We start from the raw sequence: 15,356 nt of genomic DNA, 5'->3' as shown, positions 1-15,356 counted from the left end.
CAAGAGAGGGGTGCCGAGTAGATATTTGTGAACGAACAATCCCCAAGTGAATCGAGGGACGGCCCCAAGAAGCTGAGCCACAGAGGTCGGGTCTGTCTGGCCCCTTCCTCATGAGCCCCCACACAGGACTGTCGACCCAGAGGCTCAGAGGCCCCGGGTTCTGCACACGTGATTTCTGGTCGTGAGGAAGGACTTTGATCAAAGGCGGGCAGGAGCGGTGGCCTTTCCTGGGAGGCACCCACTCAGCGCGTCCGCAGCTCTGGGTGGAAGTCACTTTGTTTTTGCCTCTCTGGCGGAGCAGATGACTTTCTCGCTCCTGGCCGGCCTCCCTTGCCGCAACCTGGGGTCCTGCCAGACACAGCAAAACACATTCCTGAGCCTCGGCCTTTGAGATTAGGAGTGTTGTTTTTACCGCCGAGATCAGGCATTTGGCACCTCTCACAGACGCCTCTCAGGCTCGCCAGACCCCACCATTCTGCTGCTCCTGAGACCTGTGGGAAAGAGGACAGCTCCCCGTGTCCGGGGACCTCTCAGGACAGTGCCCCAGGCCTCACCGACCCCGGGCCCTGGGCACAACGTAGAACTCCTTGAAGCCTTGGTGTCCTCATCCGTCACACGCAGCCGCTAGCTTCTGCCATTTCCTTCTGGCATGTCACGAGTCCCCCGTGAGGTGAGGGTACTGACCCTCAGGAGCCTCGGACAGGTGCTGGCTGCTTAGAACCTTGGCTCTGGCCCGTGTGGGTTCAAAGCTCAACTCTGCCGCGTGCAAAATGTGTGGCCTTGGGTGAGCCCCGGAGCCTGTGTGAGCTCCTGCCTACACTGAGGAGAATAACAGTTCTTGCCCAGTGAGCTGTCAGGAGAACGGAACTCTCCGAAGCTCATCCCAGAACTGTGAACGATGAGTAAAACCTCCATAAATACCGATTATCTTATAAGTAAAAAAAGCTGGCAAGGGCACTGCCACAGAGAGCAGGGGAGGGAGGGGAGCAGGGGAGCAGTCAGGGGAGCAGCCAGGGGAGGGCAAGGGCGGCCCCATCTCCCCCCTCAGGCCCCAGCACCGCCATCTGTGGATGGGGTCGGCTCTGGTGGCCTCAGCCTTCACCGGGCTGCCTTGGGGTCTCTCACAGACATCGATGAGTGTGTGACCGGCATCCACAACTGCTCCATCAACGAGACCTGCTTCAACATCCAGGGCGGCTTCCGCTGCCTGGCCTTCGAGTGCCCCAAGAACTACCGCCGCTCCGCAGACACGTAAGTCCCTCGGGCCCCGCCATTGTCTGTCTGCGTCGGCCTTCCTGGGGGCCTGGCTCCCGGCCTGGGTGGGCGGCTCGTGAGCTGTGCCCTCCCACCGGGGCCCTGGGAAACTTGAGGACCCCGATTCTCAAGCCCCTAAATGCCGGGAGGCTGGTTGCCGAGAGCCTAGGTAGTGACTTCAAGGAGGGCCGGCCTGGCCTCAGGGAGCCTGTGCGAGGCAGAAACACCAGGCCTGAGACCTTGGGCCCGAGGCAGCTCGCTGGGCCTCAGCTTCGTCATCTGCGAGATGCAGAGGTCAGAACATACTCTGACCCAGACGAAGGTAGTGATGCTTCCGGGTGAGCTGATGTGGTTGCTGGGGCATCGTCATTAGGCGACCCCCCTCCTGAAAGCCAGATTCCATTCAGCCCGGTGACTGTGTGGGAACGGCACGGAATTTTCTGTGTCCCAAACTTGAGGCTGTATGTTCCTGTGTTATTGGAAGCTCCCTCCTTCCCAGGCCACTAGGGTGTCTGCTGGGATGTCCAGAAACCCCCTTCCTCAGGGCGTAGGGAGGACCTCTGGCCTCACTGCATACCACCCTACCCCTAATTTTATTCAGCGAGGTTCGTTTCATGCCACTGTCAGTAATTTCAGGAGGAGCTCTCTAGTGGGGCCAGATTCGGGAGCACGGGTGCGTGACCCCTCCTTCCAACCCCCGGAAACGCTCGAAGCCAGTGCACAGCTAGGCTGACCGCAACTCGGCCTTTTGACCGTGAGCCTGCTCCTCCCGCTGGAGGGTCAGGGCCTCCTTGGTTGGTGCACCCGGCCCCAGTGTCCACTCGCTCAAGCCCAAAGGGCGGCTGCCCTGGCTTGCGGTTCTGGCCTGGCCTCCGGCTTGCTGAATGCCAGATGCTCAGACCTCCGTCTCCCCAGTGGCACTCTGGGCTCTTCCCAGGTGCTCGTCCTCCGGCCTCGCCACCTTCTCGGGCTTGCTCTGTTCCCCCAGCCCACGTACGTTCCTCCGCCTGGAGATCCGATAGCTCGTGTCCTCCCTGTGCCCCGGTCAGGGAAGAGGCACCCCAGAACTGAGCCCCGGAGGGCAGCGAGGGCGTACCTTGGACCCCTAAGAAAGTTCCGTTTCCTCAGTTTGAGGCTGGGCTGCTATTTGTGGTATTAAGTTCCTGCTCCCCCAGTTCTTTGTCTGTGTCTGGGCTCGAGGACTCTGGAAGACTGGCTGGCGCTGGGCATGGAATTCTAACACAGGCAGCCACGAAGCCCAGACCGGAGGCAGCTTCCCTCTGGGGGTCTGCGTGCTTCCCGAGCCCAAGGGTGGACAGGTGGGCGCCGTGAGCTGAGGTTGTGACTGAAATCAGCAGACCCGGCCCCTTCCTGCGTGTTGGCATTTGCTGTGGAAGCCTTGGCCACGCCTCGGTGCTGGAGAAAGTCATTTACTTGTTTGGGGACCGCGGGCATACTGTGTGCAGGCACCCGGGCAGACAGTGGGCCCACAAAGGCCCCCGTGCCCAGCACCGTGCCTACTAAGAGCACATTCCAGAGCAGCAGTGGCCACAGAGTGCAGCAGAGTCCCCATGTGGCTTGGGTGCGGAGCGCCTGGAGTAGGCGTTGGTGGAATGAATGGGGAGGGGGAAACTGAGTTAGGCAAAGAGGGAGGGAGTGGCGGGCAGGACTGGAGTAGGGCTGGGGACAGGGGATCGAAGGGCGTCCGTCCATGAAATGGGGTGCTCAGTGGGGAGCCTGGGCTGGCATTCTGCTCACTGTGGGGGTTGATGCTTCAGGGCTCGGTCTGTCCCATCCCACGGCTTCATCAGCATGTACCGGGGGCTGATAAAGAGGGGGCTTGTCATTTTCTGTGAGTAGGAAGAGGGAGCAGGGCCCCACCCACAGTACAAGCAAGAGAGGGAAGATGGGGCTCCAAGCTGCCCCTCCGGGGAGGACGGCCCAGATGAACACCCATGCCTGCTCGCCAGCGCCCCGCCCCCCCGCAGCGGCAGGCACAGAGGGGGAGGAGAAAGAAACTGGGGGTAGTGGCCAGGCCAAGCCCTCCAGGACTGAGTTCTCCAGCTTCTTGGGGAAGCTGTGGCATTCCAGAAAGATGCCAGCTTGGAGTTACTCCATTCCAGGTCGCTGGGGCTCCTTGGAGCCTCTATACCCTCAGCTGTGAAGCGGGTGGTGAGGCCACCCTGCCGGGTTCCTGCGGGGTGAGCCTTGATGGTGGAGCAGGGCCCCCTCATAAAGCTCACGCTGGGTTCAGCCCCCATGGGGGAGTGGGTAGGCGCCCCAAAGGTCTATCTTACTGCCAGTTTTTAGGGGGGTGCCCCCTGGTGTCCAGGGCAGGGCCTGAAAGGGCTGTGTGGAAAGGGGAAGAGCCAGGGCTGGGATTCCAGACTTCCAGACTCGCTCTCCTGTTCCTTGGGGCTGTGGCCTCAGGTCAGTCTCTTGGCCACCCAGGGGCCCTTTCTGTGTCTGCAACACCTGCTTGGCAAGGCCTTGGGGATTAGCAGGGATTAGTGGTAACGAGCTCCAGGCAGCCAGCCCAGTGCTGGGACAAGAGTGGTAGGGAGTGAGGACGGTGATGACTGGCCATCCCGTTTCTCTCCCTCGGGGCACTTCAGCTTAGCCACAGAGGTTCCTCGGGGCACCTCTGCTGTTCCCCGCCTGCTGCTTGCCGCCCGTGTGACTGGTTGAGCTCCCGGCCCTCCGATGGGAGACGAGACACGGGCGTCTGAGGGGCTGTGTGGTTGGGGCCATCATGCTACACACAGGACTCCATCTGGTTGCAGTTTTCTCCTTTGCTGGTCCCTGTGGGGAATCACGGGCCAGCCGGGAGCCCAGTGTAGGAAGGGGGGTTGGGGCTGGAACCCCAAGTTGAGTGGCCACTGGAGGCTTGTATCCTGGTTGTCCCCTCCTAGAGAGAGGAGTTACCGTAGGACCACGGGGGCTCGTAGCTTAGTGTCAGCATAGTGACAAGCCTCTGACAAATGGTAGACCGACCCAGGCAGGATACAGGCCGGAGCTCCAAGCAAGGAGTGGCCCGTCTTCTCGGCACTGTTAACGCCTCAGGCTGGAGTTTTCTTGCTTTGTAGCTTCTTTTCCTCATCCTCCAAAATCCTCTTAAAGAATTTATTATCTGACCTTCAGAAAGCAATTTATAAAACTTAAAAGAGCTGTATCAGGAAAGACCCACTAGCCGGCATTTCTGTAGTTAACATTTAGGGAGTCTTGATAGGGAAGGTTTAAGGTGTGTGCCCTCTCTCTGTCTCTCTGTCTCTCTCTGGGCCTCAGCCTTCTCTTTCTGTCCACACAGTCTCCTTCTGGGCAGTGTCCCTGGCGGCCAAGGGGCGGTAACTGGAGCATGACCCAACAGGCTGGGCCACAAACCACAGGGCTGGGCCTCATGGATCGTCCAGGCTGTTAAGATCCTGACCACACGATTCCCTCCTACCCACAGGAGGAATGTCAAAGCGTTCCAGAGCCTGGGATGGGACTGAAAACATCCTCTTTATCCCCTCAGCAGGACGGACCCCTGAGACATGCGGTCTTAGAAGCCAGAGGAAGGCTTCTAAGCCTCGGTTGGCACAGCTCTGGTGAACTGAAAAATTGGGGCACGTTGTTCTCTTGTACATGACGAGATGGAAACCAAGGCGTGTGGTCCCAGGGACCTGGCCCTTCTCTGTGCGATGACAGCCCTCCAGACGTGCTGGCTAACAAAGACTTTTGTGTGGGTGCCCAGGGTGGCGGGCAGTTTGCCGGACGCGGTAGTTGAGGTTTCTGTGATGTTTCCATAAGCTCAGGGTAGAGCAGGACAGGAGCGTTGAAGTTGGAGCTGACCGGGAAAATCGGGGCCGTACGTGTTTGTGCACATTTGCTGGAGTGCATAGCATGTGTCAAGTTCACGCCGGGTCCTGGAGATGAAGCCGGAGAGCCATCGCCCGGCCCTTGGGAAGTGAATGGTCCACCCAGAGCCAGGCCGAGAAATGCCTCGTGTGAGAAATGCCTGCGGCTCTGCGGTTAATGCCTCTTCGGGGTTCGTGGTGGGGGTGTGGGGACCACGGAGGAGGGAGCGTCCAGTTCTCTGGTGTGGTGGCTGCGGGAGCTCGAACGTCATGCACACGTCACGTTCCCTCTGGCCACACGTGCTGGGTCAGTGCGTCCGTCTGACAAATCAAAACCCCGTCCTTGGACAGGGTACAGGCCACACAGAAGTGGGACAAGCTTAAGTCACATGAAGGCGACTCTAGCGCCACCTGCTGGCCAGACCACCAGGCCTTTCCTGAAGCAGCTGGTACGTGTGTGCGCGTGTGTGCGCGCGTGTGCGCGTGCGTGCGTGCGTGTGTGTGTGTGTGTGTGTGTGTATGCGCGCGTGTGGATGAAGGCTTTAAAGTGAGACAGGCCAACTTTGTTTCTGCCACTTAATACAGACTGTGGCGTCACAGACAAGTTACGTGTCCTCACTGAGCTTTGATCTTCCCGTCAGTAGAGCAGGAGAACAGTGTGGGACGACGAGATGAACTAATGGAAGGAGAAACCCTGATTCACCCAGCACGAGGCCAGGCACCTTCCCTCAGGGTCTCCCGAACCCCCCGGAACCTTATCGTTTGGCCTGGAGCTAGGTGTCTCGGGGGGTAGGCCGCCCCTCAGCAGCACCTTTCTTCTGCTTTCCTTCTCTCCTACCTGTCCCCTCTGCCTCTGAGCCCCTCCCACGCATGACTCCCCCGCAGTGCTCCTGATCCTCACCTACCGTGGAGGATCATCCCCAGGGAGCACCCTGGAGCTCGCTCCCAGGGCTGGCCTAGCGAAGCCTGCTCAGAATGGTAAACGGCCAAATAAATGAGATGATTCCCCTCATCCCGATAAAGAGCCGGAAATCGGATGGAAAAAAGAGACCCCGCTCACAATAAACGCCAAATGTAAAATAAGTCCAAGTAACCCAACACAAGGCACAGAAACTTAAAGGGCTGAGAGGGAGACGTGATGGAAGGCTAGGACGGTCCTTGCTCCTGGCCAGAGAATCCAAACACGGTCAACATGGCAGAACTTCTGGGGGCATGCTCTGCCGGGTCCCATGGGGCTCTGCACCTGGGCTCCACTTCCAAAGGCGGCTGCCATCAGAGTGCGATGGCCTGGTGTTCAGGAGGCCGAAGATCGTCCCTGTCCCCAGCCTCTCACAGGAAGTTAGAACCTGTCTCCGTCTCCATCAGGGGAAGTGAGGAGCTCTCACCAGCCTGTCACAGAAAGTTGGAGCCTGTAGCAGGAAGTCAGAATCTCTTTCCATCCTGTCACAGGAAGTTAGGACCTCACTCTAATCCTATCACAGGAATCAGGAGCTATCACCAACCTATCGCAGGAAGTTAGAACCCCTTTCCATTCTGTCTCAGGAATTAGGAGCTCTCAGCATCCTGTCACAGGAAGTCGGAACTTCTTTCCATCCTGTCACAGGAAGTTAGAAACTATCAACATTCTGTCACAGGAAGTTAGGAGCTCTCACCATTCTGTTACAGGAAGTCAAAACTTCTTTCCATCCTGTCATAGGAAGTTAGGAGCTGTCACCGTCCTGTCACAGGAAGTTAGAACCTATAACAGAAGTTAGACCTCTTTCCATTCTGCCTCAGAAATTAGGAGCTCACCATCCTGTCACAGGAAGTTAGAGTGTGCCACAGGAAGTCAGAACTTCTTCCCATCCTGTCACAGGAAGTTTGGAGCGATCACCGTCCTGTCACAGGAAGTTAGAACCTATAACAGGAAGTTAGGACCTCTTTCCATCCTGTCGCTGGAAGTTAGGAGCTATCACCATTCTGTCACAGGAAGTCAGAACTTCATTCCGTCCTGTCTTGGATGTTTGGAGCTATCACCATCCTGCCATTGGAAATTAGAACCTGTAACAGGAACTTAGAACCTCTTTCCATCCTGCCACAGGAAGTTAGGAGCTATCACCATTCTGTCATAGGAAGTGGGGCACTCTCCCCGTTCTGTCACAGGAAGTTAGAACCTCTTTCCATCCTGCCACAGGAAGTTAGGAGCTATCGCCATTCTGTCACGGGAAGTTAGAACCTCTTTCCATCCTGTCACAGGAAGTTAGGAACTATCACCATCCTGTCACAGGAAGTCAGAGAATGTCATAGGAAGTTAGAACCTCTTTCCATCCGGTCACAGGAAGTTAGAAGCTCTTTCCATCCGGTCACAGGAAGTTAGAACCTCTTTCCATCCTGTCACAGGAAGTTAGGAACTATCACCATCCCGTCACAGGAAGTCAGAAAATGCCATAGGAAGTTAGAACCTCTTTCCATCCTGTCACAGGAAATTAGGAACTATCACCATCTTGTCACAGGAAGTCAGAAAATGTCCTAGGAAGTTAGAACCTCTTTCCATCCGGTCACAGGAAGTTAGGAACTATCACCATCCTGTCACAGGAAGTCAGAGAATGTCATAGGAAGTTAGAACCTCTTTCCATCCGGTCACAGGAACTTAGAACCTCTTTCCATGCTGTCATAGGAAGTCAGGGGCTATCGTCATCCTGTTACGGGAAGTTAGAACCCATCCCCATCTCCATTCCAAGCCCTGGCTGTCCCTGTGGACACACAGGAAACTGGGCCTGGAGCACAAGACCCAGCGAGGCGGGTGGGGAACAGACCTCACTGCCTGAGCACAAATCTGGCTTCCTCACTCTGTGACCTGGGGAAGGCCTCCCGACTCTTCCAGGCTCAGTTTCCTCATCTGAAGAATGGCACTCAGGCCACTCTCACGGTGCAGTTACGGTGCTCGCGCTAGAGAACGCTTGGTGATGAGTGGCCAAGCACTTGATAGATGGCAGCGGCCGTGACCGCTAGCGGTGGAGATGACCGCCTCCGGGGTCATCTCCGTGCCCCGCCAAGAGCCCCGTGTAGCCGTGACCACGGCCTGGGTGAGGGGCCGGGCGCCCGGATGACACTCAGAGGGCAGGGTGCGCCCGGGGAGTGTGGCCCGGCGGGGGGTGCTCTGCCGGCGAGAGGGGACACACCTCGCTCCCGGCACGGCCCTAGACCCCGGCCACCCAGTGCCCCCTGAGGGTGTTGGAAGAGGCTAGTGCCTGAGTCAGCGGCCCGGAGGTCCACGGCACCTCCCGCAGGTGAGTGAGGGGTGCTCTTCCTTCAGCCGAATCGGCCAGAGGGGTGGCGGGAGTCCCTGCCCGGCGAGCCCCCGCTTTCCCTCGCGCTCTGTTGTGCCTCCGCTTGCTGAATTTGCTCTAATCCTTTTCTTGTCTCTCTGTCCACTTTTCTTGCAGCCGCTGCGAGCGCTTGCCTTGCCATGAGAATCAGGAGTGCCCCAAGCTGCCTCTGAGAATAACCTACTACCACCTCTCTTTCCCCACCAACATCCAAGTGCCCGCGGTGGTTTTCCGCATGGGCCCCTCCAGTGCCGTCCCTGGGGACAGCATGCAGCTGGCTATCACCAGCGGCAACGAGGAGGGCTTTTTCAGCACCCGGAAGGTGAGCCACCACAGCGGGGTGGTGGCCCTCACCAAGCCCGTCCCTGAGCCCAGGGACTTGCTCCTGACCGTCAAGATGGACCTCTATCGCCATGGCACCGTCAGCTCCTTTGTGGCCAAGCTTTTCGTCTTTGTGTCCGCAGAGCTCTGAGCACTTGCTTTGGGCCGCCGGGGGCTCCCTCTTGTCGCTTTCCTCGCCCTCCCCTCCGGGATCTTAATAAAGTTTCAGCAGGCGATCCTACCCAGCATGCCTCACGTGCCTTGGTTTTATTTCGCCCGGGGAGGGGAGGCCGTGCTGTTCATCACCCTGGGGCGAACCAGGCACCTGCCACTGCCTGGTGCTCCCACGCGGTGACGGAGGAGTGGTTTTCATATGCTCGTATGCATCTGGGAGTCCCTGTTGACGGAGGTCACCGTCTACACCACCAGGGAGCCCGGGGACGGGGTTAAGGAGGCGCGCGTGTATCACCTCAGATGAATGAGCTCTCCTCCATTTTGCGTTGAGCCCAAAGGCTGAGGCCGTCATTGAAAAGAGGGTATCGGGCTCCTTCCGCTCTCGTTCTCTAGATGTGGAGACTGAGGCCCAGAGAAGGGGCAGGGCTCGGCCAGGGTTTTGTGGCCTATTTGTAGCAGAGCCGGGCCGCGGGACCAAGTCTCTGGCTGTGCTTGGTGTCCTGGCTGTATTGCGTGGAGCTGACCCTTTAATGGAGTCCAGAAAACTCGATCCTGAGCCTCTCGTTCTGTTTGTCTTGATGACAAGCCTGAACCGGTGGGAGAAAGACCCAGAACACAGTTGCAGAATCTTGGCTGCCGCTCTTGCCTGAAAGCGGTTAGTTGCCTCGGCCGGGGATCCTGCCCCCCTGCCAGGAGGAGGAGGCAGAGGATAAGACGATAGATGTGCCACTCGTTGTGCTTCGGGTCCTTCGTGTGCATCGCCTCAGTGCCGCAAGGCAGGTGTCCCATCCCCATGGAGACCCAGAGACAGTAAGTGATTTGCCCAGGCTCGCACAGCTGGTGTTTGAACCCTAGCTTGCTGACTCCATAATTCCAACTATTCCATTCTCACAACACCTTCAACATGGGCCTCGACCCACCCGCCTCTCTTCATTTCCTCCACCATGATTCCAGCCAAACCATGGTCACCGGTCCCCAGAGTGCCCTTCGAGGCCCTGTGTGATTTTGTCCTTGCACGCGTCCCCAGCCCGACTACAAATTGTTCCCCCCTTGCTCGCTTCCCTTGAGCCACACCGCTGAGTTCTTTGCTGCCTCAGGCCCTTTGCACACGCTTTGCACCCTTGGCTCCAATGTTGGCTAAAGCTCAGCTTCAGTGCTCCTTTCTCAGTGAGGCCTTCCTCTTGGCTCAGCTCCTCGGTGAGTCTTTCTCCTACCTCGCGCTTCCTTTGTTATGCTTATCACGGTTTGCACTTCCCATTTATCCGTGTTTCTGTGTGTCTGTCTTCACCACCCGGAGGGCTCTGGGCTGGCAGAGACCAGCTCTGTCCCCTTCAGCGATGTGTGTCCCTAGCTCCTGGCGAGGTGCCTAACACACGGGAGATGCTCTGTCCATGCCCGTTGAGGGAACGGATAACTTTCTACCAACACTGGCGTACGTCTCTAGCATTTCTGTGACTGCCGATGCTGTTTCCAAGCAGAAACCCGAGGGGAAGGCAGAACATCACAGGGGAACCAGGATATTGCGGGGTCCTAAGATCCTTCCTATAGTTCCGTGTAAGTTGGTGCGGGGGAGGGTGTGCTGGCCTCGCTGTCCAGCAGGGAAGACAGATGCGCAGTAAACGCTATGCCTTGTGCCTGTTGACAGAGTGGCAGTTGAGCTACCGTGGAAGCCAGTCACCTCAAGCCTTCCACTCTGTCTCCCATACCTCTCTCTGAGCATGTCTGGTCCGTACCGGCTCCCAGTCTCCCATCTTCTAGAGCATTCTCCAAGCTGCAGCCAGAGGACCCCTCTGAAGGGCCAGCCTGGTTATGTCCCTCTCTCGTTAGGACCGTCTGTGATTCATTTACCAGCGGGTCAAGTCCGGCTCTCTTGGAATGGTATCCAAGGCCATGCTCGATCTAGCCTCTGCCCACATTTTCAACTCTATCCTAGCTCATCCCCTCGTTCTAGTCCTGCAGGGGTGCTTGTCCTCCCCTGAATGTGCCTTCTCTTGGCTTTAGCGTGTGCCCTGCCACCCTCCTACAAACTGCTATGTTTCTTGAAGGCTTAACTCAAAAGTCATCTCCTCAGTGAAGCCTTTCCTTAACCTGAGCTCCAGTAGCCCTGAACATCTGCACATTTTCCCTGTTATCTTGTGATTGTTACTTTTTATTATCCCTACTGCACTGGGACCTTTCGGAGGACACGGATTATGTCTGTATTCTCGACACCTGCAGTGTTTGGCCTATAGAAAGAGTTCAGCAAACAACTGAATAAATAAATGGATGGACAGATGGATGAACGGACGGATGATGAATGGATGATGGGAAGGTGGATGAATGGATGGATGGGTAGATGGATGGATGGATAGATGATGGATGGATGGATGGATGGATGGATGGATGATCGATGGATGGTATTTTCAGGGCTAAGTTCAAATATCCCCTCTTCTGTGAAGTTAGCAAGGCACAGCAGGGATCCGGTTATTGTATTCAAGTATTCCTTCCCCATGCTCCAGATTATCCAGGTTGGAAGAAGCCCTTTTCCTTCATGTCTAGGAGTGTTGAGTTGGGGGGAAATGCTCAGGGGCTTTAGAGGCCATGCAGTGACCTTACAGAGTTTGCCAGAGTCCCCTGTACAACATTCCCACCAACTGACCATCCAGCTTAGCTTGCGCTCTCCCTTGTTTGTAGAAGTCCCTACATCTTAAGGTGGCCCATTCCATTTCAGGACGCCTCTGCTGTCTCTGTGTGTGCGCCCGAGTGCATATGCGGGGCTGATATCTGCACTACCTGGAGGCTTCTCTCTGCCCTGCAGTTCCTTGGGGCTATACCGTCATAGTCCTACATCGTGCTGCTGAGATCATACAGTGCAGAAAAAAAATAATAACCAAGAGTTTGAATGTCCTCCTGGCCACTGACTAGTTCTGTGACCTTGGAGAAGTCATTTGCCTTTCAGAGCTTCAAGGCCCCCGTCATGGATTATGTTGAAAATTACATGTAATTGCAGATGAGCCCCTATCTGGTATATATAGTCGGCAGTCAATAAGTGTTGGTTTTTTCATTCATTGGAGGGAATGTGAGTGTCCATTTGGATCTTGAGTTCAATGGGGAATGAAGGTTCAGAGGGTTTGGATGTGTCTAAGGTCACTGCCACCACCTCGGACTCCTAGGACTCTGCACTTCTGACTCCCGTCACTGTCCTAACCCAAGCTCCCCAGGGCAAATGATAATAATCATGGCTATCATTATTATAATGATAATAATCATGACTATGATAGCTAACACATGTACTGCTTGCTGAGGGCCAGGTACTGCTCCAAGCATTAAATTGAACTCTCACAACAGCCTTGTGAGGAAAATACGGTTATGATCCCCACTTCACATTGGAGACATGGAAGCATAGAGCAGATAAGTAACTTGCCCAGAGTCCCACAGCTGGTCTCAGGTGGAGCTGGGATTCACACCCAGGCAGTCTGGCTCTGCCTCCTGTCCTCCGAAACCCTGTCCCCTGCTGTCTTGAATGCTGTGAAGCAGATAGGATTGCTGGGATCAGTCAGTGCCGGTTGGATTGTTACTCTGGCCTCATCTCTGAAATCATTGGATACAAGCCCTATTCTATGATTCCCAAGTATAGAGGAGGCAGTGTAGTGTAGAGGGAAGAGCTGTAAAGACTAAGTGAGATGTAGTGACGAAAAGGAATGAAATCTGGCCATTTTCAACAACGTGGATGGAACTGGAGGGTATGATGCTAAGTGAAATAAGTCAGAAAAAGACAGATGTCAAATGATTTCACTCATGTGTAGAACTTGAGAAACTTAACAGAAGACCCTAGGGGAAGGGAAGGAAAAATAAGGTACAAACAGAGAGGGAGGCAAACCACAAGAGACTCTTAAATACACAGAAAAAACTGAAGGTTGATGGGGGTGGAAGTTTGGGCCCTGGGGAAAATGGGTGATGGGCATTGAGGGCACTGGTTGGGATGAGCACTGGGTGTTGTATAAGTGATGAATCACGGGTATCTATTTCTGAAGCCAAGACTACACTGTATGTTAGCTAACTTGACAATTTTAAAAAAACCATTTCAGCTATGAGATTTTGGGTAGAGAAACTTAAAATTTTATTATATTACATGGTCATTTGGTAGTAACCTTATCTTCACATAGCATCACTGTTTTCATTAAGTAAATAGAGTCCATGATGTACTGACCAAAAATAAATAAACCAAAAGACTAAGTGAGATAATGTGTGCAAACCCTCTAGCACAGAGAATCTGGAAAGATGCAGCAGCATAGTGTTTGAAGCTCTCTGGATTCCAACCCAAAACACACAAACAACTAGACAAAAAATTTAAATCTACAGAAAATATGCACAACTAAATGAAGTGACAGGATATCCCTATGAACCCCCAAATACAGTGTATGTCCATCAGCATGGTATCAGCACCTGTGCAGAAGAAAGCAGTGGGAGACTCCAGAATAGTCAACAGATATTCCCTAGAAAATACAGAGGACAAATTCTGGAGCAGCGGCTGAGACTGGGAGGCATTTACTCAGTCCATTCCAGTGCGTGCAAGGAGCTCATGGAAGCATTGAGGGAACGGAGCCATCTAGCCCCTAGGAACCCCTGAAACTGAGCCAGCGGGGCTTCCCTTAATGTCAGGATCTCACACTATGGAGAAATTGCTGGGTGGGAAATGCAGAGTTGAGTAGGAAAGAGACAACAGACTGGATAAAGAAGGTCCAGGTAAATGTAGAGGAATAGCAGAGGGCCAGCTGCCCCAAATGACAGATAAGGGAGTTCTGTGAAGTCAGAAAAACTGTGAATGTGCCTTTTTCTAAAATTTCAGGAAAACTAATTCCACTTGAAAATGATCAACCGGGGCGCCTGGGTGGCGCAGTCGGTTAAGCGTCCGACTTCAGCCAGGTCACGATCTCGCGGTCCGTGAGTTCGAGCCCTGCGTCAGGCTCTGGGCTGATGGCTCGGAGCCTGGAGCCTGTTTCCGATTCTGTGTCTCCCTCTCTCTCTGCCCCTCCCCCGTTCATGCTCTGTCTCTCTCTGTCCCAAAAGTAAATTTAAAAAAAAAAAAAAAAAAAAAAAAAAAAAGAAAATGATCAACCAAAAAGTAGCTAGGTTGAGTCTCCTACAAAAATTATTGTAAGAAAGGAGATAATAAGGAACAGAATGGCATCCCTCCAGATAATGAAAATACATCAGTAACAGATGTTCACAGTCTAGATCAAAACTGTAACCTATATCAAAACAGAGTAAGAGCACTAAGAAAATGATCAAAAATGTAAGAAAACTGTGGGTCAGAATTAAGAAAAACTGAGAAATAAAGTGACAGAACCCAGGAAATAACTTAAAACTAAAGCAAAAAACAATTTCAGAAATATTCCAGAGAAAGAGCGACCAAAAAGAAGACAAATTTTATAAGTCAAAAAAGAAGTAGAAGAGATGGAAAGGCTCGAAGAGAAAGTGATGGACATAGAAGACACACACAGAAGACCCACCATACAGATAATAGAAATCTCTGAAGCACTAACCCAAAACAAAGGAAAGAAATAAGTATTAAAAATGGTAACTCAAGTAAGTTTCCAGAAACTTAAAAAAAAAAAAAAAGAAGATTTGAAAATCCACGTTGAAAGAACACAGCATGCCTGAACATACCTACTCAGAGCAGCAAATATCAAGACATAGTCTAGCAAAATTATCAGACTTTGTTATTTTTTTAATTTTAGAGAGAGTGTGAGCAGGGGAGGGGGCAGAGGTAAAGCGAGAATCTTAAGCAGGCTCCATGCTCGGAGTGAAGCCCGACGTGAGGCTCAATCTCACAGCTCTGGGATCATGACCTGAGCAGATATCAAGAGTCGGATGCTCAATTTAGTAAGCCACCTGGGGGCCTCAAATTATCGGACTTTAAAGGAAAGAGAAGACAGGGGCACCTGGGTGGCTCAGTCAGTTAAGCACCGACTTTGGCTCAGGTCATGATCTCGCAGTCCATGGGCTTGAGCCCCACATCAGGCTCTGTGCTGACAGCTCAGCCTTCTTCAGATTCTGTGTCTCCCTCTCTCTCTGCTCCTTCCCCACTTGTGCTCTGTCTCTCTCTGTCTCTCAAAAATAAACGAACATTAAAAAAAAATGAAAGGAAAGAGAAGACAAACAGTGGGCATCTAGACAAAAACAGCAATGACTTATAAAGGGAAAAAGTATGTTGTCATCAGACTTTTTCACAGCAACACTTATGCTGGAAGAAGATGAATACTTAGGATCCTCAAGAAAACATAAGCCAAGGAGTATATGCCCAATGAAACAGACTCATGTGTACAAAGGACACAAACCATTATCAACATGCAAAAGTATCAGCCTGCAAGCGTTAAGCATAGTTGCTTATCCAGCCACAACTAAGTGAGTATTGTAAGGACAGCATATAGAATGAATTGCTATATGTCCAAACAACGTAGATATAGCACGTCTATAAAAC

The 15,356-nt window shown here is 53.6% G+C and overlaps 1 protein-coding gene across 2 annotated transcripts in view; it reads left to right on the top strand.

Moving 5' to 3' along the window:
* Positions 1–15,356, top strand: part of FBLN1 (fibulin 1) — an 88,769-nt gene that overhangs the window by 43,378 nt on the left and 30,035 nt on the right. The window contains exons 14-15 of one of the 2 annotated variants that reach the window (XM_058741013.1): positions 1,128–1,251; positions 8,516–8,958. In XM_058741013.1, coding sequence (XP_058596996.1) covers positions 1,128–1,251; positions 8,516–8,870 — 479 coding nt within the window. In that variant the 3' untranslated portion in view covers positions 8,871–8,958. Of the gene's footprint in view, positions 1–1,127; positions 1,252–8,515; positions 8,959–15,356 lie in introns of those variants that run through there. The other variant, XM_058741015.1, reaches the window with a different exon arrangement.

The sequence above is a fragment of the Neofelis nebulosa genome, chromosome 8, assembly GCF_028018385.1.
Source record: "Neofelis nebulosa isolate mNeoNeb1 chromosome 8, mNeoNeb1.pri, whole genome shotgun sequence".
Classification (NCBI taxonomy): Eukaryota; Metazoa; Chordata; class Mammalia; order Carnivora; family Felidae; genus Neofelis; species Neofelis nebulosa.
This window is presented reverse-complemented; position numbering and strand designations above follow the sequence as displayed.